Genomic DNA, 23,374 nt, shown 5'->3' on the forward strand with positions numbered 1-23,374 from the left:
GTGGCCCTGATGAGAACTGTGAGAACCATGGCCAGATGATGCACCACAGTGAAATGGCTGAGCTGACTGAGCCTGTCTGAAATGACAACCTCTACCGTGCTGGAACTGACCCCCAAAAGGAGCACCACTGAATCCACCCTGACCGCGAGGCCTCTTGGCCTCCCTCTAAACCCTTTCCTAACCGCGAACCATCTCAATCTGCCGAGCAATGTCAACAACCTCATCAAAGGTAGCACTTGAAACCCGCTCCCTGGTCATGAGCAACTGTAGCTGATAAGTGAGGCCATCAATAAACCTCATGATCCTCTCTCCGTCCGTGGGAACCAACCAGATAGCATGACGGGCCAACTCAGAGAATCACATCTCATACTGTGTCACAGACATATCACCCTGGCGAAGCCGCTCAAGCTGTCTGCGCAGCTCCTCTGTGCGGGATCGAGGCACGAACTTCTCCAAAAAGACCACGGAGAACTGGTGCCAAGTAAGGGGTGTTGTGCCATCAGGCCTATGCCTCTCGAAAGTCTCCCACCATATGAGTGTAGCCCCAGAGAACTGAAAGGTAGTGAATGAGACCTCACAAGTCTCCAGAATACCAGCAGTACGGAGTATCCTCTGACACATGTCCAAAAGGTCATGAGCATCCTCTCTCTCTGTGCCACTGAAAGGTGGTGGTTGAAGTCTCCCAAACCTCTCCAACCTACGCTGATCATCCTCAGGCATAGCAGGAACCATATAATCCTGAGCAACTATAACCGACTGGGCTGGTGGTGCCTCCGGTGTCTGAAGTCCCTAAACAACTTGCTCGGGTGTGCGAGCGACGGGAGTCTGAGTGCCTCCCCTGGCCTGAGAAGTGGTTGCGGCTGTCAAAATAGAGACCGCCTGAGCAAGGCCAGTACACGCTATCAGAATCTGAGCTAGGGCCTCCTGAAGGCCTGGAATCACAATAGGCACAGGTGGTGCCCGAGCTGGTGCATCAACAACTGGAACCTGGTCCTGATCTGGGACAACCTGTGGGTCTGCAGGTACTGCCCCAGCTGGTGTACAGGCTGCACCTCTGCCCCTACCACGGCCTCTACTGCAGCCTCGGCCTCTCGCGGCCCTGGCTGATGGTACTGGTGGCTGGCCCTCCTGACCGGTAGCATGAGTCCTCACCATCTGTGAGAGAATAAAACAATAGATGTTTAGTTACTAGAATCAATAGATTTGCATGACTAGAATTCAAGAATGTAGAGTTTCCTAAAGGTTTTGCAGCCTCTCGAAGATAAGTACAGACATCTCTGTACCGATCCGCAAGACTTTACTAAACCCGCTCATGACTCGTGAGACCTATGTAACCTAGGCTCTGATACCAATCTGTCACGACCCAAACTAACCCCTGTCGTGATGGCGCCTATCGTGGAACTAGGCAAACCGACTCATTTGCAAAACAAACCAATGTTTTCATTTCAAATATAATTTCAATGTTATTTAACATAAAAACCTTCATAAAGGAGTTCAAATCAAAAAAAAACTGCGGAAGGAAAAGCCTGACATCAGTGTGTCACTAGTCATGAGCATCTACTACAATTTGTCTAATAATATCAAGGCTAAATCAGCCTGAAAAATAGCTAAATACAACTAGAGGAAGATAAGAGGGAGAAGAGCAGGGGTTGCGATCGCCAAACAGCTACCTTGCTATCTCCAAGAAAATCTGCAGCCAGAACAATCAATAACCGCTACCGTGTCCAGCTACACCTGAATCTGCACACAATGTACAGGGAGTAACGTGAGTATGCCAACTCAGTAAGTAAGAACAATAAATAAAGACTGAGCAGTAGTGACGAGCAATAAAGCATACAACATTCATATTAGGAAAACACAGTAAAATACCACATGCTTTTAAAATCAGGATTTGAATCAAAACATCTCGTTTAAACCCAGTTCCAGTAAAAATCATTGAGAGATATTTTTCAACAGTTTTCAAACAGAGGAAAAATGCAAAGGTGAGCAAAATGGTAAAATCATAAACAGCCCCTCGGGCAAAACATCACTCATATACATCCCCTCGGGCAAACCTCACAGTCACTCGTGCCACTCGGGCATACCTCACAATAACTCTTGCCACTCGAGCATACCTCACAATCACTCTTGCCACTCGGGCATACCTCACAATCACTCATGCCTCCCAGTCACTCAGCACTCAGCACTCGGCACTCGGAACTCGCACTCAGTAGGTACATGCGCTCACTGGGGGTGTGTACAGACTCCGGAGGGGCTCCTTCAGCCCAAGCGCTATAATCTGCACGGACGACTCACATGCTGCACGGACAACTCATGTGCTATAATAATAAATTATGCTGCAGGAGGGAAGTCCCGATCCACACTCATCCTCACAAATCAAGACCTCGACCTCACTCAGTCATAAACCTCTCAAGCCAATCGGGCATTTCAGTATAACAGTGCATTCGGCCCAAAATATTTATATGCATCAAAATAGAGTCATAAAACTGAGTTACGTGATAAACAAGTATAAACATGACTGAGTATGGATTTTCAATCAAAAACAATGAGAGGATGGTAGGAAAAAGCCCCTAAGGGTCCAAACAGCATTGGCGCAAGGCCCGAACATGGCATTTAGCCCAATTTACATAAACTCTTTCTAAAACATATAAGTATCATATAGTTTCAACAAAATATGCAACTTTACAGTTGCTACGGGATGGACCAAGTCACAATCCCCAACAGTGCACGCCCACACGCCCGTCACCTCATGTGCGTCACTAAAAATAGTAGATGATACAAAATCCGGGGTTTCGTACCCTCAGGACTAGATTTATAATCGTTACTTACCTCAAACCGGTCAAATCTCTACCCCGCAATGCTCTTGCCTCTGGACTCGGCCTCCAAATGCTCTGAATCAATTCACAATTAGTACAATACCATCAATACGCGCTAATGGAATGAATTCCACAAGAAAAGCTATAAAATTAGACCAAAACCCGAAAATGGCTCAAACCCGGCCCCCGGGCCCATGTCTCGAAATTTGACAAAATTTACGAAACTAGAAAGCTCATTCACTCACTAGTCTAACCATACCAAATTCATCAAAATCCGACATCGTTTGGTCCTTCAAATCCTTAACTTACTCTCCAAAATTTCCAAGCCCTAACCCCTCATTTTCACTAATTACAATGATTAAACAACGGAAAATCACCATATATGCAAGTATTAGGGCTCAAGTAACTTACCTCAGCGATATCCCCTTTATTCCCTCTTCAACTCTCTCCCAAAAGCTCCAAAAACAGAATAGAAATGGTGAAGAATGCACCACAATTCGCAAAGTGTGCAATATGTATCCTCTACCCAGGCTCCTTGCACCTATGGCCATTTTCTCGCACCCGTGCGACCGCACCTGCGGTCCAAGGAGCCACACCTGCGCAACTCACTTACGCGCCCAGACTCCGCATCTGCGGCAAACCCATCACACCTGCAAAGGCGCACCTGTGCGTTTCCTCTGCTTCTGCGAAGCCTGCCCAGCATTTCCTTTCTCTGCATCTGCGCCCCAGGTTTCGCACCTGCGGGCTCGCAGATGAGACCTCCAACTCACACCTACTCATCTTGCCTAGCCCAGCATTGCCCGCACCTGCGCACTCCCCACGCGCACTAGCGGCCTCGCACCTGCAAGGCTTTCTTCCGCATGTGCGAAAATAGCAGTAGCAGCAGCTCCAGCTGCATTTTCCAACTTCGACAAATCCGTTAACCACCCGGAATCACCCCTAGGACCTTGGTACCTCAACCAAAAATTCCAACAAGTCATATATCAACATACCAACTTAGTCGAACATTCGAATCACTCAAAACAACATCAAATCATCAAATTACCCTCGGATTCAAGCCTAAGAACTTCTAAATTTCCAAATTCGGCAACCGATGTCGAAACCAACCAAACAACGTCCGAATGACCTTAAATGTTTCACACCTATCACAAATGATAGTACGAACCTACTCCAACTTCTTGAATTCCATTCCGACCTCGATATCAAATTTTCCACTGCCGTTCGAAATCGCCAAATTTCCAATTTCGCCAATTCAAGCCTAATTCTACCACGGACGTCCAAATCACATTCCAGATGCACTCCTAAGTCCAAAATCACCTAACGGAGCTAACGAAATAATCAGAATTCAAATCCGTGATCATTTACACATAGGTCAATATCCAGTTGACTTTTCCAACGTAAGTTTCTACTTAAGAGACTAAGTGCCTCAATTCACTCTGAAACCACTCCGGTCCCGAACCAACTAACCCGATATAACATAATATAGCTTAATAACATAAAAAGAAGTAGAAATAGGGAAAACGGGGCTATAACTCTCGAAACGACCGGCTGGGTCATTACACAAGAACAATTTTTGCTCCTTTAAATGTTTGAACAAGAACCAAACACTCCTTGTTAAAAAGACTAGAAAACGTTGTGAAATATAGTAAGCAATGTGAGATCCTTTTCGTTGCTAGCTATGTAAATACATCTCACTTAATAATGTAGGAAGATCTCTTATAAAGTGGGTTGTGGGCCCTGCTTTTGTGGCCTACTTATGCCCAAAAACTCCCTAAAAAGATGTCACCTAACCACATAAACCAAGAGTCACCATTTATAGGAATGCCACCTTTACCTCTAGTAGTGCTTAGTCACTAAATATTGTCTCCCACAACTACACATGGAATCCTCCCCCCTCCACTCTTTCCTTAATTTATGACACATGGTCATCTAATAAAATTATACACCCATTCCATAACCTCACCTAATTTGTACACGTATCCGCCCCTTTATTCTACCTAATCTTTATCTAGTTCTACTACTAGCAATACTTATCCACACTTTCCTAATTAGCTATAAAGATGCCACCTCCACAATAACTTGTATTAGTCACTTGTTGCTCCTTACTATGTAGCCACATGGTGACATCCTAGTACTAAAGTACGGGATGTTATACTACTAACATTAAAGACTTCCTTTCCATTCTATATGTGTAATCTTCTAGGTGCACACCTAATGACTCATCACCAAACTTTACACATATAAACCATGTACTTTAAGTGCTATGACTCATATATGCACTCTCAATGCCCCCCTTGGCCAAATTAATTCCATGTGGCAGCCCACAATTTCCCCTAAAATACCACCTAATCCCATAAACCAAAGAGTCACCATTTGGATGTTTGAGTCATTTTCACTTGTTGCCACGTGGGGCGTGATGTTCCCACCTAACTTATCCACCAATTTCCTAAATGTGCCATCTTGCTCTATGACTTAAGAGTCATTTATTGGGCTTTCCTTGGCTGTCACGTTCGGAGGCTTATCAAGTCAAGCCTATCCAAATATTTTAATTACTTATCCACCCCAATAATTTGATGACTTAGCCACCAAAACTCCCTAATCTTGCTACTTAGCTCCAACACTTGCCTAGTCAATATTGAATTCCCTACTAGCTGCCACCTTAATCCTTATAAAGTTGATTAGTCATGATCGCCCCTTATCCTCATGATTCCATGCGGATTCATACAAATGACACTTATCCACTTATAACTAATTCCATATTCCATGACTTTATACCAACACTTACTTATCACTTGATATAAATATCATAAGCACTTATAACCTCAAAAATAGTCTTGTCATTGAACTTTTGACAATTATCTTATGACAAATCCAACATAGAAAAGTACGGGATGTAACATCCTTCCCCCTTTAGAAACATTCGTCCTCAAATGTTAACTCTTAGAGATTTACAAAATATTTTCTAAGGTCTCCTCTGTAAACTAATCTAAAACCCAATCTCTATCTGAAGTCTGGACTATTCACAACCTTTTATACTTGAGTATCTCATATCTTCTTCATATTCACCTTACTTACCTTTCAATCTCGCATCGTATCTTCTGTCGCTTTAATAACCTCCCTTCCACATAGGTAGAAATTACATCTACGCCTTAAAGATCTACTATGATACCTGCACCTCAAGTGCATACAATATCCGGTGGAAGCTTCATACTGAATTCTTACGACTTAGATCTATGGCACGATCTGAAAACAAAAGAAGGGTAACATTTCCTAAATGCCCCATAGCCTCTCAATTATAAATGTGGCGCGCAACACACCCATAAGTGAGACTCTACTAGGCATGGTTTTGTATGCTTCCTAGGACACGACCCGCTCTGATACCACTCTTGTCATGCCCTAACCTGGGGAGGCGTGGCTAGCACTCGTGGCCGTGCTGGCCCGAGCGAACGACTCTATAACTCATTTCTTTTTCTTCTGCAACTATCATGGGCCAACATGGCCACAATTCATAATGTATAACTATAAGTGGTCAAACGATGTATCAATGAACTATTGTTCTTAAAACATGAATACATATGGGCCGTTAAGGCCTCTGACATACTGTACATGATGAACCTATGTTTCTACAAAGCCTATAAGAGTATTTGACATCAAATGGTACATGGTACCAGCCTACCCATAATTCTATAGCAAAACTCTGACACGATAACTTATAGACTCGGCTGCACTCCGAATGAGATGGAGTCTTACCGATCATTTGCTGAATGCTAACCTTGTCTACTATGAGGGCTCGTCAAACTGATTATCTATACCTGTAGGCATGAATGCAGCGTCCACAACAAAAGGACGTCAGTACTAATAATGTACTGAGTATGTAAGGCATGTAAATCAGTATATAAAGAACATGGAAGAAACATGGAATAAATGTCACGTCCCAACCTCGGGGAGCGTGATCGGCGCTCAACCGAGTGAACCCGATCGAGCAAGCCTATTAAACCTTTCCTACCCGACTCATTCATAATCCAAAACAGGATCGCATCACCATTTGTAAAACAGGGGAGAGATCAATTATAAAAATATATAAACGTTGCTAGTTCATTTTTCCTTATACACATTATGCCATAGTTGAGTTTCCAAAATACAACTCGATCTAACGACCACCCCAACATACATACATGACCCACATAAACGTCTACGAAGCCTCTAAGAGTACAAAAGAGCAACATGACAATGCCAGCAACAAGGCCTCGGCTATACCTCAAAATATAAAAACTTATACAAAAGAAGGACTACATGACCCCTGGGAGAAATGGGGCTCACCAAGACTGTTGTAAGGAGAAAAAGAGAGAACCACTATCTACGATCGGCACTATCTGCGATGGAACCACCTACATCCATTCAAAGATGTAGCGCCCCTAGAAAAAGGGACGTTAGTACTGTCGAATAGTACTAGTATGTAAGGCAAACACCAATCTTAGTGGAATGAATAGTGAAACAAGGAGAAGGAAGTCATAATAATCAATAAGTGCTTCACAGAAATACACAGAAACACCAAGTAAGGATCACATAGTTTCCAATTCAATCTTTCCATCTTTATAGGTTAATAATCTTTAGTGCCAAAGCCACAACTCACAATGCCACCGTGTTTTTACATGGAGTCCGGTCTCGGCCCGACCGGCTAAGCCATCTCAAGTGAGACATATCCATATCCATAATGTAAATCAATAATTCCAACACAAATGCCATCATGTGTACAGCATGGCGTCCGATCTCGACCTGATCGGCTAAGCCATCTCACTTGAGACATAACCTCTTTCAATTATTCACTCAATTCACATTTCTTTCCCATATTTCGTTACATGGCACAAACAACCTCATTTATTAAGTAGTTCTTAGCCCTTGGGAACATTATACAATTCAAGTCTTTCCCTTTTTATTCGTTCAAATAACATCATCATTCATGTCGATAAGTATCATCATATAAGGCATTACACATATAAATGAAGGAACTTGGAAAATCATAATAACGTTCTCAAGTAGCATGATGACATGGTAAACATCTAAAACAATTAGGGAACATGAATCTTCCAACCCAACACACTAAGGCAAACAATTCTAGTATGATCAAGTCGGAACTTACACCAATTATTCGGACACCAGGAGTTCGATTCTAGGAAGAAGAGAGTTAGCCATACATACCTCAATTGCGCTTCTTTAGACTCTACAATTATCCGGAACCCTTAGCAACCTCAATCTATTTTAGCAATATACAAATTGAACCCAAAATTAGGAAAACGTTCATGGTTCTAGTTCACTTTTTATTTTTCCCACACTCTTTATCACATGCATGCAAGATGAACCACCCTCATACCCATGAAGTATAACACTAATACCCCATTATAGCTATGTTTGAAATTAAGAGTTGAGGTGATGAAGTCTTACCTTTTTGGATGAATAATTTGGTGCTCTGCTTGAATATTTTCAAAGCTTTAAGTGATGGTTGAAGATCAATTTGATGAAAAATTAGGCCCTCCCTCTAGAACCCTCTCCCTCACTCTAGAAATATCATAAATGAGCTTCCAAATAGACTAAAGGGGTGTTTTAACGGAATGGGGGTCAGGTTTTAAATTAAGTAAATGGGTGCCCCGACACAGGTCTGCGGTCGCATATGCGACCGCATAATGGTTATGCGGCAACAAAGTGACCGCAGAAATGGCCCTCAGGGGCCTGAACTTTCGGCCCAGGTATGTGACCAGTATGCGGTCTGCATACTTGTTCTGCGATCGCATAATGCACCGCAGAACTCCCTCCGCAGAAACCCAAGAGGGATTATGTGACTGATATGCGGTCGCACAATTGACCGCAAAAACTGACCTCCAATTGCCCAAACTTTCATAATCACTCTGTGGCCATCGACTGCAAAAACTGACCTCCAATTGCCCAAACTTTCTGCTTCACTCTACGGCCATTATGCGGTCTGCAGAGTAATTATGCGGCCGCATAATGGGCCGCAGAAATGTGTTCTTCTGCGAAATATTTTCCTCGCAGTCCGTAGGGTAGTGTTCAATCCAAAAAGTCCGAACCACGAAGCCCCGAGTTTTTAATAATGCAGGAATCTATCTTGGCGCCACGAAGCCTTGAGTTTTTAGTTTAAATTTTTACTGGTCCTTATAATAAAGGACTCAACCTGTAAGTCTGGATAGCTCTGTAAATCATGAAATATTTATAATGGCATGCATATGCGTATAAATGTCATATAATGCATAGGTCTGTGCGTACATAACATCATCAAGCCTCTGAGGGCATCCCATCATATCATCTCAGCCTCTGTGGGCAAAATCATCAATGTATACCAACTGATTAGGTGATGTTGCGTATATAGCGCCGTAACCTTTTCCCATACCCCATGTACATATAATATATGCATATATAATGCCATCTGATCATGGGTAAATACATATGTATAAATGAATGCAAGGAATAATGAATAAAGTCAATACGATCTCTTGAAATGTAATGAGACCCATGAACAGACGATATGATAGTAGGACACATGAGGAATCAAGAACATAGGCATACCTAGTACGTCTATGAATAGAGTCATTTATGAAAGTTATGTGTTTGCACATTTCGTTTGTATCATATGGATCATGCCAAAAGAAAAGAAGGGATAACCTTAACAAACCTTACTTGAAGAAATTATCAACTACTTTCACTTGAGCTTGCCAAGAACAATTTTAGCTCCTTTAAATGTTTGAACAAGAACCAAACACTCCTTGTTAAAAAGACTACAAAACGTTGTGGAATGTAGTAAGCAATGTGAGATCATTTTCGTTGCTAGCTATGTAAATACATCTCACTTAATAATGTAGGAAGATCTCTTATAAAGTTGGTTGTGGGACCCGCTTTTGTGGCTTACTTATGCCCAAAAATTCCCTAAAGATGCCACCTAGCCACATAAACCAAGAGTCACCATTTATAGGAATACCACTTTTACCTCTAGTAATTCTTAGTCACTAAATATTATCTCCCACAACTACACATGGGATCCTCCCCCCTCCACTCTTTCCTTAATTTATGACACATGGTCATCTAATAAAATTAGACACCCATTCCATAACCTCACCTAATTTGTACACGTATCGGCCCCATTATTCTACCTAATCTTTATTTAGTTCTACTACTAGCATTACTTATCCACAATTTCCTAATTAGCTATAAAGATGCCACCTCCATGATAACTTGTATTAGTCACTTGTTGCTCCTTACTATGTAGCCACGTTGTGACATCCTAGTACTAAAGTACGGGATATTATACTACTAACATTAAAGACTTCCTTTCCATTCTATACGTGTAATCCTCTAGGTGCTCACCTAATGACTTATCACCAAACTTTACACATGTAAACCATGTACTTTAAGTGCTATGACTCATATATGCACTCTCAATGCCACCCTTGTCCAAATTAATTCCATGTGGCAGCCCACAATTTCCCCTAAAATGCCACCTAATGCCGTAAACCAAAGAATCACCATTTGGATGTTTGAGTCATTTTCACTTGTTGCCACGTGGGGCATGATGTTCCCACCTAACTTATCCACCAATTTCCTAAATGTGCCATCTTGTTCTATGACTTAAGAGTCATTTATTGGGCTTTCCTTGGCTTCCACGTTGGGAGGCTTTTCAAGTCAAGCCTATCCAAGCATTTTAATTACTTATCCACCCCAGTAATTTGATGACTTAGCCACCAAAACTCCCTAATCTTGCCACCTAGCTCCAAGACTTGCCTAGTCAATATAGAATTCCCTACTTGCTGCCACCTTAATCCTTATAAAGTTGATTAGTCATGATCCCCCCTTATCCTCATGAATCCACGTAGATTCATACAAATGATGCTTATCCACTTATAACTAATTCCATATTCCATGACTTTATACCAACACTTACTTATCAATTGATATAAATATCATAAGCACTTAAAACCTCAAAAATAGTCTTGTCATTGAACTTATGTCAATTATTTTATGATAAATCCAACGTAGAAAAGTACAGGATGTAACATCCTTCCCCCCTTTAGAAACAATCGTCCTCGAATGTTAACTCTTAGAGATTTACAAAATTATTTATAAGGTCTCCTCTGTAAACTAATCTAAAATCCAACCTCTATCTGAAGTCTGGACTATTCACAACATTTTGTACCTGAGTATCTCATATCTTCTTCACATTCACCTTACTTACCTTTCAATCTCGCATCGTATATTCTGTTGCTTTCATAACCTCCCTTCCACATAGGTAGAAATTACATCTACGCCTTAAAGCTCTGCTATGATACCCGCACCGCTAGTGCATATAAAATCCGGTGGAAGCTTCATACTGACTTTTTACGACTTAGATCTATGGCACGATCTAGAAACAAAAGAAGGGTAACATTTCCTAAATTCCCTATAGCCTCTCAATTATAAATGTGGCACGCAATACACTCATAAGTGAGATTCTACTAGGCACGGCTTTGTAGACTTCCTAGGACACGACCCGCTCTGATACCACTCTTGTCACGCCCAAAACCTGGGGAGGCGTGGTTGGCACCTGGTGTCGTGCTGGCCCGAGCGAACCACTCTGTAACTCATTTCCTTTTCTTCTGCAACTATCATGGGCCAACATGGCCACGACCCCTAATGTATAACTATCAGTGGGCAAAAGTTGTATCAATGAACCATTATTCTTAAAACATGAATACATATGGGCCGTTAAGGCCTCTGACATACTATACATAATGATCGGCTCTGCAGCGTGTGAATATAGATCCACCCCCAAGGTCTGTCCTCTCACATTTCTCTCTTTATGGCATACACGCAAGTTGTGAGAAACTGATAGATTTCTTTTTGGAAGTGACGTGGGGTCCGATTTGATGAGTTATTGAGCATAAAGGTGGAAACTTGGACATTCAAGTGATCCTTTGTGCATATTCATGCATTTACATGCTTTATCCACGCATATCATCTACATATACTAGTTGATGCATTTTTGCATATGTATGAGACTTGTTAATGAGTTGTTGGACATTTGGAGAGTGTTAGATTGATGTAAAAAGGGATTTATATTCATACATTTATATGTTGGACTTACATGTATGTCTACAAAGCCTCTAAGAGTATTTGACATTAAATGGGATAGGGTACCGGCCTACCCATAAGTCTATAGCAATACTCTGACACGATGACTTATAGACTCAACTGCACTCCGAATGAGGTGGAGTCTTACCGATCCTTCGCTGAATGCTAACATCGTCTACTATGAGGGCTCGTCAAACTAATTATCTATACCTGCAGGCATGAATGCAGTGTCCACAATAAAAGGACATCAGTATGATTAATGTACTGAGTATGTAAGGCATGTAAATCAGTATATAAAGGACATGGAAGAAACATGGAATAAAGGACTCAACTTGTAAGTCTGGATAGCTCTGTAAATCATGAAATATTTATAATTTCATGCATATGCGTATAAATATCATATAATGCATAGGTCTATACGTACATAACATCATCAAGCCTCTGAGTGCATCCCATCATATCATCTCAGCCTCTATGGGCAAAATCATCAACGTATACCAACTGATTAGGTGGTGGTGCGTATATAACGTCGTAACCTTTTCCCACACCCCATGTACATATAATATATGCGTATATAACGCTATCTAGTCATGGGTAAATGCATATGTATAAATGAATGCAAGGAATAATGAAGAAAGTCAATACGATCTCATGAAATGGCATGAGACCCATGAACAGACGATATGATAGTAGGACACATGGGGAATCAAGAACATAGGCACACCTAGTACGTCTATGAATAAAGTCATTTATAAAAGTTGTATGTTTGCTCGTTTCATTTCTATCATATGGATCATACCAAAAGGAAAGAAGGGATAACCTTAACATACCTTATTTGAAGAAATTATCAACTACTTTCACTTGAGCTTGCCAAGAAAATTTTTTGCTCATTAAAATGTTTGAACAAGAACCAAACACTCCTTGTTAAAAAGACTAGAAAACGTTGTGGAATACAGTAAGCAATGTGAGAGCCTTTTCATTGCTAGCTATATAAATACATCTCACTTAATAATGTAGGAAGATCTCTTATAAAGTGGGTTGTGGGCACCGCTTTTGTGGCTTACTTATGCCCAAAAATTCCCTAAATATGCCACCTAGCCACATAAACCAAGAGTCACCATTTATAGGAATGCCACATTTACCTCTAGTAGTGCTTAGTCACTAAATATTGTCCCCCACAACTACACATGGGATCCTCCCCCCTCCACTCTTTCCTTAATTTATGACACATGGGCATCTGATAAAATTAGACACCCATTCCATAACCTCACCTAATTTGTACATGTATCCGCCCATTTATTCTACCTAATCTTTATCTAGTTCTACTATTAGCAATACTTATCCACAATTTCCTAATTAGCTATAAAGATGCCACCTCCATGATAACTTATATTAGTCATTTGTTGCTCCTTACTATGTAGCCACGTGGTGACATCCTTGTACTAAAGTACGGGATGTTATACTACTAACATTAAAGACTTCCTTTCCATTTTACACATGTAATCCTCTAGGTGCACACCTAATGACGCATCACCAAACTTTACACATGTTAACCATGTACTTTAAGTGCTATGACTCATATATGCACTCTCAGTGCCACCCTTGGCCAAATTAATGCCATGTGGCAACCCAAAATTTCCCCTAAAATGCCACCTAATGCCATAAACCAAAGAGTCACCATTTGGATGTTTGAGTCATTTTCACTTGTTGCCACGTGAGGCGTGATGTTCCCACCTAACGTATCCACCAATTTCCTAAATGTGCCATCTTTCTCTATGACTTAAGAGTCATTTATTGGGATTTCCTTGGCTGCCACGTTGGGAGGCTTATAAAGTCAAGCCTATCCAAGCATTTTAATTGCTTATCCACCCCAATAATTTGATGACATAGCCACCAAAACTCCCTAATCTTGCCACCTAGCTCCAAGACTTGCCTAGTCAATATTGAATTCCCTACTTGCTGCCACCTTAATCCTTATAAAGTTGATTAGTTATGATCCCCCCCTTATCCTCATGATTCCACGTGGATTCATACAAATGACACTTATCCACTTATAACTAATTCCATATTCCATGACTTTATACCAACACTTACTTATCACTTGATGTAAATATCATAAGTAGTTATAACCTCAAAAATAGTCTTGTTATTGAAATTATGTCAATTATCTTATGACAAATCCAACGTAGAAAAGTACGAGATGTAACACTAACACTTGCAGTTAACGGCCAAGGAATGATGCAACTTTAAGGCCTGAAAGCACGCGTTGCACTCTTTTTCCCTTGAACCTATTTTGTCCCAAATGGGTTTTCCAGCAAGGTTTTTAACGAGGCAACAATGGATCCTGCTAACTTAGAATTAAAGACTGGCTATGGACTGGAGTCAAGGATCACATCGACAGTATCTGAGCCTTCTCTATGATTGGCCTCAAATACTGGGGGCCATCACCCTCGGATAATGATTGTAGCAAGGAAAGAAACTTTGTGCTCGAACAGTCTGGGCTTGGTGGATAGGATTTATTGTAAGGGCCAAATGATCAAATGAACCGTGCCCACATAGAGCACTCAAGCCATAGCACGAAGCTTGTACACATTTGCAACCTTGTATGTTGTGCACAGAAATGAAAGAAAGTTTCTACCTTGCAGATAAATATTTTGCCTCTTAAAAACTACTACATTTCTGCTCCTTAAAGACATTGAGCCCAAGGGCCACCCCTATCCGAATCCAAGAGATCACCCTCACTCAGGGACTGTCCTCCAAGGCAAGCTCGGATGGCTCAGGCTATCGAAGCCTGGGGGCACAAAACCTATTAGGTAGTGCCTGAACTTTAAAGGCTACGACCATCCCCATTCGAGGACTGTTGTCGTGGGCAAGACAGGATAGCTCGAGTATCAAAGCCCGGGGTAATAAGACCATTGGGAAACACCCGAACCTAAAAGGCTACAACCGTCCTAGAATGGCTCAGAGACGTCCGAGATCAGTAACCAAAACATAAGGCCTTCAAAATTTCTAAATCGGTTCAAAGGCTACCCTCGGCAAAATTATAACCTAAAAAATTCTAAGTAAGCACTACAGGGAAAGAATCCGATCATGCCAAGCCCCTGCGAGTCTTAACCGAAAATACATAAAAAAGGGGCCTTGTTCGAACCTCCGAACAAGACCTTATTATTGCGTGCTAAGGCATTCGAGATCTTTGCAATCGTAAAGAAAAAGCAAAAAGAAACAAACTTGAAAATTGTCAAAGGGAGAAAAGAGCCTTGTATATATATACTTAAATCTTTACAAAGGCCAAACGGCCTCGACAAAAAATACAAAAGTACAAAAAAAAAGAAAAATCTACAAGGCACCTAAGAAGCCTGATCTTCGTCGGAGCCCGCCTCATCACCGGGGCCATCGGGGTCTTCTCCGTCCTCGGATCTGCCCAAACCCTTGGAGTCTTCCTCGTCCTCGGGCTATGCTAACTTCTTGGCCTCGGCCTCGAGCCTCTTAGCATTTTCGATCTCGGCCGATAAATTGAAGCCTCTGGCATGAACTTCCTCGAGAGCCTCCCTTCGGGATTGCCACTTCATAAATTCGACAATGGCTTTTAGGCGGTCCTGGGTTGCCTCAGCATCAGCTTTGTATTGAGCCACCATATCTTCAGCATCGGCCCTGTTTATTTCCGCCACTGACTTGGCTGCTTCAAGCTCCTTGGCAAGGGTATCCCGTGCAGCAACGGCCGAGCCCAGTTGAGACTGGAGGTTTTTGATTTTTTGGGACCGAGCCTCAGCTTTCTCCCTCAACGCTCGAAGTTGGGCCTCCGACAAGGCCAGATGCTCTCGGGCAGTCTCCTATTCCGAAGCCAATATGTCCATTTTACCCTTTCACTCTTCGGCCATGGCCTTGACCTCATCCATCTCGGCCCGAAGCTGGTCGACCCGATCAACCTTCTGTTAGACCTACGAATTTCGACCGTTAGTCACTGTGTCTAGCTCGTCATCACTAACTTCAAAGATTTTTACCTGTTCCACCAAGTTGGCATGTTCTTTCTGAGCCTCGTCCAACTCAGCTCGAAGGCTCTTGACTTCTCCTTCACGTTGCTCACTGAGAAGCTTATACATGTCTCTCTTTTCAATAAGCTCTTTGACTTCGGCCTCAAGTTGGCTCAGCTTATCCTGGTACAAGAGGAAGGTTTCATGGTGGAGCACCGAGGCCTGCAAATATGAGAAGTGATATTAGAATCATCAAGAACTAAAGTTGAAAAATAAAAGTGTTTGGTAACACCTTACCCGGTTCAGCGCCTGTTGTGCTTTGTTGAACAGGCATGGCGTATCTACCTCGTTCATTTTTGCCTAGTCTTCATCGGTTACCAGGCACCGGAGGTAGCTAGCTACCCTGACGGAGGCGGAAAGAACCCGGGCATCCTCCGGGATGGTGATAAAAATTGATCGCTTCCAGCCAGGATCCGTGCTCGGAGCAGGAAACTGGTTGATCAACCTCAGGCTCAAGTTCGGCCTGCCGACCTTCGAGGATGGACTTTTCCTCGGCACCTCTAAGTCACCTAATCCGGTGAAGTCCTCCAGGGCGTATGAGTTTACACCGTCAAAGAAACATCGGAGGGGATCATCCGCTCCATGCACCCCTCATTAGATTGCTCCTTTGTCGTTCGGGCTTCATCGAACATTGATTCTGTGAACGAGGCAATCCCGAAATATCTATAACACCGTGTGGGACGGAGCCGGCATCTCGAGAGTTCTCGGCCCTCACTTCGGAATCAGCCTCAAGAACTTGAGGGGGATTAGCTTCCGTTGTTTCCCCCTCGGCAGCCACCCACTCCTCGGGGACAGATGGCTCGTGGGCCACAAAGAGTTCATCTTCCTCGGGCTCGTCCTTGAGCCGGAGGAGTGAGTTCGAGTCAAGAACTTGGGAGCTGGAGGTTTCCTTTGGCTTACGAACCATCCTCCTTCTCGGTTTCTTTTTCTCAGAGCTCGGGGAACTCGGGGCCCTCCTCCTTTTCTTCTCCCCTGCTGTGGCTTCGAGCTACCCCGAAGTAGAGGGATCAGCGGGATGATCTTCGCCCCCTACCAAGGGCCTGAGATCGATGGTCTTGGGCAAGCCTGCAAAAAGAGTAGAGTCAATGAGGACATAAGTGCTGAAAAGGAACGTCTAAAACTGCTTATTCAGAGAGAAAGATCTTACCATGAGAATGGGCCTCCCAGCAGCCCTTCGAGAGCTCGCGCCATGAGCGTTCGGCATAAGACATCTACGAACAAATGCCATTGATCCACTCCTTCCGAGGGATGGCGTTTGGAACTTGAGCAAGGGCAACATCACAGCAAACACCGGTGAGAATAGGGAAGATAAAACATAAAATCAACATTCGGAAGGAGGTGTACTTACATGATATGTTCCACTTCTCGGGAAACAGCCTCTACTCGGAGGGTATCAGGTCGGCGGTCTTTACCCAGACAAAGCGTCCTTGCCAACCCTGATTTTGGTCCTCGTCGATGCTTGAGAATGGGGCTTTGCTGGCCCGATGTACAAGCTTTATCATCCCCCCCCCCGGAAGATTTGGGGACTGTATAAGCGGAGCAGATGATCGATGGTGAACGTGCATGAATCAATTTTATTAACAAAGAATCGGAGGAGGATCACGATCCTCCACAATGATGGGTGAATTTGGCCGAGGCACACGTCATACCTCCTGCAAAAGTCCAAGATGACCGAGTCTACCGGGCCCAATGTAAAGGGATAAGTGTAAACACTTAGATATCCCTCAATATTTGTAGTGATATCGTCATTGGACCCGGGAATTACTACGTCCTTATCCGTCCAGCCGCAGTCCTTTCGAACCATAGGGAGAACCGCCTCAGTGATGGAGAAGATGTACCGAGACACCTCCTCGCACCGGCCTTGAACAGAATAAGGTTTTTCAATCTTGAAGTCATCATTGACCGAACATCCCCCGGCGATGAACATTCTCAAGGAGGGCTCGGGTGTCGGTTCATCAGCGGCCGCACCCAGAGTGGACTTCTCGAGGATGACCACATCAGGGGAGATTTCCTTGGCCTCAGTGGTCGGCCGCGAAGAAGAAGGAGCATCTTTTTAGGGAACAACTTTGAAGGTTTTGGCCATTGTTACCTGGAAATGCTTGAAAAGGGTAAGGGAAAGGTTGAAGGTTGAAAGCTCAGATATGTTGGCTTGAGTAGAAAATGAGTAAAAATCTTGCAACGTACTGTGGAATCTTGAGTAACGGAGGTAAAAATGCTAGAGTATAAAAGAGAGTACTGAATTTCTAAAGGCACGAGAGTAGAGGTTTGGGCGTAAAGTAAAAAATGAACAAATGAGGGGATATTTATAGGGGCCTCGCGACGCTTCGCATCCAGGAACAGCCGACCGACGGCTGGCACATATTTGAAGTCATAATGACATGACTGACGAGACGTTTCGGGTTTTTTGTCGCTTCTGTCATGGCGTATTGAGGAAGGAATCGGAGAGCTCATGTCGTTTCTCGTCAAACTTACTCTCCGAGAAACGAGGGGACTATCTATATACGGGTAAAATCGGGATCATGGTGTACCCCAGCTTCCGATAGGGTAAACAAAGCTCGAGACATGATGACGAGGCACCGGAACCGAGGCAAGGGTCTCACCGAGTTAGAGTCCGAGGGCATGACGCTTGCCCTCGAGAATACCGGAGTCATAATTCGGGATCGGTCCACATCCTAAAAGACTTCGAAGAGAATTGTCAGGCTACCAAGCACGACCAACAGAAGGTCGTAATATCCGCGAACGGCCGGATATCACGGCATGGATCTCGGCGCGTATCGATGGAGAACCGGCAATCAGGTAAACAGAAGATTTTTTACCTTTTACAGAATTATACATAGAGTAGGATTCCCCTACTATATAAAGGGGGATCTGACTATTCATTAAACAGGTTGTAACACGCATCCCAAAGCAATACACTATTATTTTTACTGTTATTCATAGCTCTTTTTCTTGTTCATCAGTACTAGCCATTGTGAGCCCGGATCGAGGATGAATATTTCACTAAGGCTGGAATCATTCTCATGTGGTTTGAATTTACTGTATCTTTATTTGTTCAATCTGACTCAATTTATCGTTTTGTATCAAATTAATCCGCGTATCCTTAAAATCACTTACAAATTTAATTGTTATGCGATTTTAAGGGTAAACATATATGCACCATGCCCTTGTCAACGTGAGGGGATGATCATCGATATCATCCTTTTCACAATCCATGCATATGGTTTATTAATACACACAAAACATGTGTCATTATCTCTTCTTTATCGATATCTATTTTATGGAGCGTTGCATCAAGATGATTGATTTTCTTAGCTGACCAATATTGACCCTTAACTAGTTAGTGAAGGATAATGTGAACACATACTAGTTTTCTTTTTCATCTTCTGTTTAGGAATTATCTGATCTTTAAGCGGCTTTTCTTTTTTCATTCCGGTTATCGCTTCATGCTTTAAAGTTTTTCTTTTTTCTTGCTTCAACATGTGCGGAATGAAAAACATAAACTAATAGTAAGTAAATGACTTTTAAAGTGCTAGTCCATCTTATTACTTATATATAGTGCAAAACATGATTACTAGCAAGTGTCCGTAACTAGGGGGACCATTGGACAATACGTCATATATAGTTGTAGATTTTTTTCCCATTTCCATTTTTTTTTAAACGAATATATCTTTATATATTCATCATCTAAAGATATATTTTTTATTACCATAGTTATATAACATATTGATCTTTTTCGTGGGAAAACTACATCCTCAAGCTATGTTTGAATCTTGTCAAAAAACATATAAACTAACAAATAATAACTTCGAAAGTACTAGTCCATCTTATTAATTATAGTGAGAAAACGTAATTACAAGCAAGAGTCCGTTGGATCCTATACTTACATTTCATCTAACTCATGATTGGCCTAGCTAGTGACTAATAGAACCTAGAGGAGGAAAAAACAAGGCTAAATACATAGGCGGCCCATTAAACGTGACACCAATTTTTATTTTAACATCTTGTACCTAGTAGATGCTCCTACGTCATTCAAAGTCTGCATATAAAACCACTCATGACTAACTCTCTCAACTAGTTAGTAGAATACTTGTAATATATAAATCAAAATAATTAATCATATTATCAAACTGCGGATAATTGCAGCTTCTGGACTGTCAGCATCTACAGTGGATAGTAACTGAGAGAGTCGATCACTGAGGTCATCCATTTCTCTGTTCAAGCTTCTAATGTAGTTGCAAGTTTCTTGGAGCACCTTTGATGCTGATGCCTGCAACGTGAACCAAAATCACAATATATAAAACAACTATTTAACATTTATGCAATGATATAATAAAGATTTTTACACTATTAATATAATTATTTGATGCATGTATTTTATTCATATTCATGCGCAATCAGAAAAATATTGTCCCCAATAAAACTACTTATGTCATTCTTGGATGTGCTTGATATATTTATATAGGGACTTGCTAACTTATTGCATGATTGTAGTAAGTTAGAATTGTTTGTATCTTCTATTTTCTTTTGTTGTCCCTAGCAGCATCCTAACAACACATTAGTAGGAGGGATTTTATTGTCTTTTGGTCCAAACACTAAGCTTGACCGATTTGTTTTTTCTCTTTTTTCTTTTCTTCTCACGTCAATGGTGATACCTCAATAAGCAAAAACATTAAACTGATAAAATGGCTGCAACCTAAAGACAAAACACAAACTAGAATATTATTTGGACAACAATCATTGCTTTAATTTCTCCTTCATTGTTTATCTTTCCTTTTTGGTTCTTTTAGAAGAAGCTTCAGCAGTCGGATTAATATAGAATCAAATTTGGACGGCACTAACCCGTCATTTTTATTAGATCTAAAATTGCAGATCTAGAAAGAATGGGGTTAGGAAAATGAATGATTGTATTTTGGGTTCTCTTATATATTGGATGGGTGGCAAATTGTGAAGAAGTATTATTTCACTTGATCAAATTCTTAAATTTCTATTGGCACATTGCATAATGAGAGAAACAGACAAGAAAGAGCTTATCAATTTTTCTTTCTTCAGTATCTATGGCGTTGGTAAAGAGGATGGACAACGAGAGTTTCTGAAGAGAGACAAGCTGGGGAGACAGGGACGGGGGATATGGGTGCAAATTTGTGATGGGTTTTAATGTTTGTGAAAAAGACGAAAAACCCTCTACTATTAATGCATGCCAATTAATTGTTAAGGGTATTTAAAGAAAATAAAATATGTATACAATGCTAATCTAATACAAGTGTAATAGGTTAGCAAAACCAGTAGGGCAAACACCTATAATTACGAGCTGGAGCTGCCATAACTTGTGACTATATAATATAGCAAGGGGAGGGCCGCGATAGAGATAAATGCCAGGAATGTGAAAGCGCTTCATTGTAATAGGTAATTTATCTTATTTCATAAATTATTAATTTAAATCTTTTATAGAACGTAAATTCATAAATAAATGGGAAAAGAACAATCAAGTCTTAAAGCAAATACCTTTTACGCCATAGTCAAAATGTAGTGTTGCATAATATTAGACTAACCATGCCTAAATCTGTGCAGTAATGCGTTGCAAATCTATAAAAAGGCCAATTCACTAACGTAAAATTGACTTTTATATATTGGGAGTTGGACCCTAACGGCATGAAGAACAAATTAATCAAATCTTATACTGCAGAAGTTGTGTTGTTTTCAAGAAAAAATACACCATACGAAAAGGAAGAGAGATAGAAAATAGAAAGTCTAGTCTATTTTCTTTAAGTATGGTAATGTGCATGGTGATTCTCTGTTCGACTCGTCAATTTTTCTTTTCCAATTTTGGTATGTCAGATTAAGGTGTTCACACCTCCTCTGAGTATAGAAAGACCGAAACGTAGCATAAGTTATACGGAAGTTAGCATTATGTTACATTTAGGCACCTACATAACACATTATTATTATTTATCACATAAAAGTTCTGCATTATTCACCACATAATAATTTCTATATTGTTGTTTACTGCATTATTATCCTCATATTATATCCCTGAATAACTAGTCGGTCAACCAAACGAACCCTTAACTTATAACTAACAACACAACGACGATAAAACCACACAGTCAAGAGGTACGTACAGGATCAAATGATATACTTCGGATATATATAATACTACTGTAACTATACCTCACTCTTCCTTTCCTTCAAAAGAATCTCAACTTTTACATACTATATACAAAATTTGAATACCACATGTATAACTGACGAAAATATTGATCAAATGCAGCTGCATATGTTGAAACATGCAATAAATAGAAGAAAGAATTTAATTGAGCTACATAAAAAAAAAATTATATACATCGATAGTGTAAAATAATTTTGACATTGTCACTTCTATTTAACGGTTTATAACGTTAGTACTCCATTTTTAAAGTTAACGTATATAACTTTATGTTTGAAAAATTGTGTGTTACCGTAAGTCAACTAAATTTGATGATGTAAAAAATTTACACGCTGTCAATGCACAGAACTTAGAGTCTGGAGAAGAAATAATAAGCTTTCGTCTAGTGAAAAGAGAAAATGAGAATTAGAACCTTGCTGGAACGGCGAGTTCGAATCTCAGGTAGAAGTTGTTGCAATTTGGATACGAGTTCGATGATCTGATCATCTGAAATCCTCGAAGACCCCGAATCTCTGGACCTTCTGCTTGACATGCTTCAAATAAATGTAAGAAAATTCCTTTTCAAATTTTGTGTAGTTGGCTCCTCTTATCTTTTTTCCTTCTTTGTTTGTTTGGAGCAAAGTGAAAGCTATTACGTAGTGGGAATGAACTTGGAAGGATGAAGAAATTAAAAAGAAGTAAGCATGGAGTTATAGTAGCTAGAAAAGGACTAGGGAAAAAAGTGATAACGGACGAGCTTTAAAGGAGGGGATGGACCACAAGGAAAAGAAGAAAAAAGAGAGGAAGTCTTAGAGTAAGAGAGAGTACAAATGTACAATAACATAGAAAATGATGTTGGATGTGAAGAAGAGAAATGCATGGAAGAAAGTAGCCAAAGAAACCTTCTTGTTCAGTCAGTGTATAAGCTTTCTAAAGAGTAAATTACCAGTTCCTTCTAAGACATTTAAAAATTGGTGCACTAAAGAAAGGAGAAAAAAAAGAAGAGGAAGTATTAAGTGGAATTGATCTTTGTTCTATTGAATAAATAACTCAATTTTAAATAAAGTGTACCATTCAATCTTTTTGAAACATATGAGACGGTAGATAATATTAGATCAATTCTAAGAAATATACAAATAGAATATCTAGTTTGACATAAAGACTATGGGTTCACGTGTATCATAATTTGGACAATAAATCTGCCCATGCGTATAAATAGGATATATAAAGACTAACTTTTTCAATTGTATATACTCCCTCCGTTCACTTTT

The 23,374-nt window shown here is 41.0% G+C and overlaps 1 protein-coding gene across 1 annotated transcript; it reads right to left on the bottom strand.

Annotated features, from left to right (window-relative positions):
* Nucleotides 1–19,761: 19,761 nt before the first annotated feature.
* On the bottom strand, nucleotides 19,762–22,795 carry LOC107823385 (transcription factor PRE6-like). The gene is made up of 2 exons (XM_016650020.2): nucleotides 22,537–22,795; nucleotides 19,762–20,228 (listed from the first exon to the last, which is right to left on the bottom strand). The coding sequence occupies exons 1-2, from the start codon at nucleotides 22,654–22,656 to the stop codon at nucleotides 20,076–20,078; spliced, it is 273 nt and encodes a 90-aa protein (XP_016505506.1). The 5' UTR covers nucleotides 22,657–22,795; the 3' UTR covers nucleotides 19,762–20,075.
* Nucleotides 22,796–23,374: the final 579 nt, after the last annotated feature.

Source organism: Nicotiana tabacum, chromosome 14, assembly GCF_000715075.1.
Source record: "Nicotiana tabacum cultivar K326 chromosome 14, ASM71507v2, whole genome shotgun sequence".
Lineage (NCBI taxonomy): Eukaryota > Viridiplantae > Streptophyta > Magnoliopsida > Solanales > Solanaceae > Nicotiana > Nicotiana tabacum.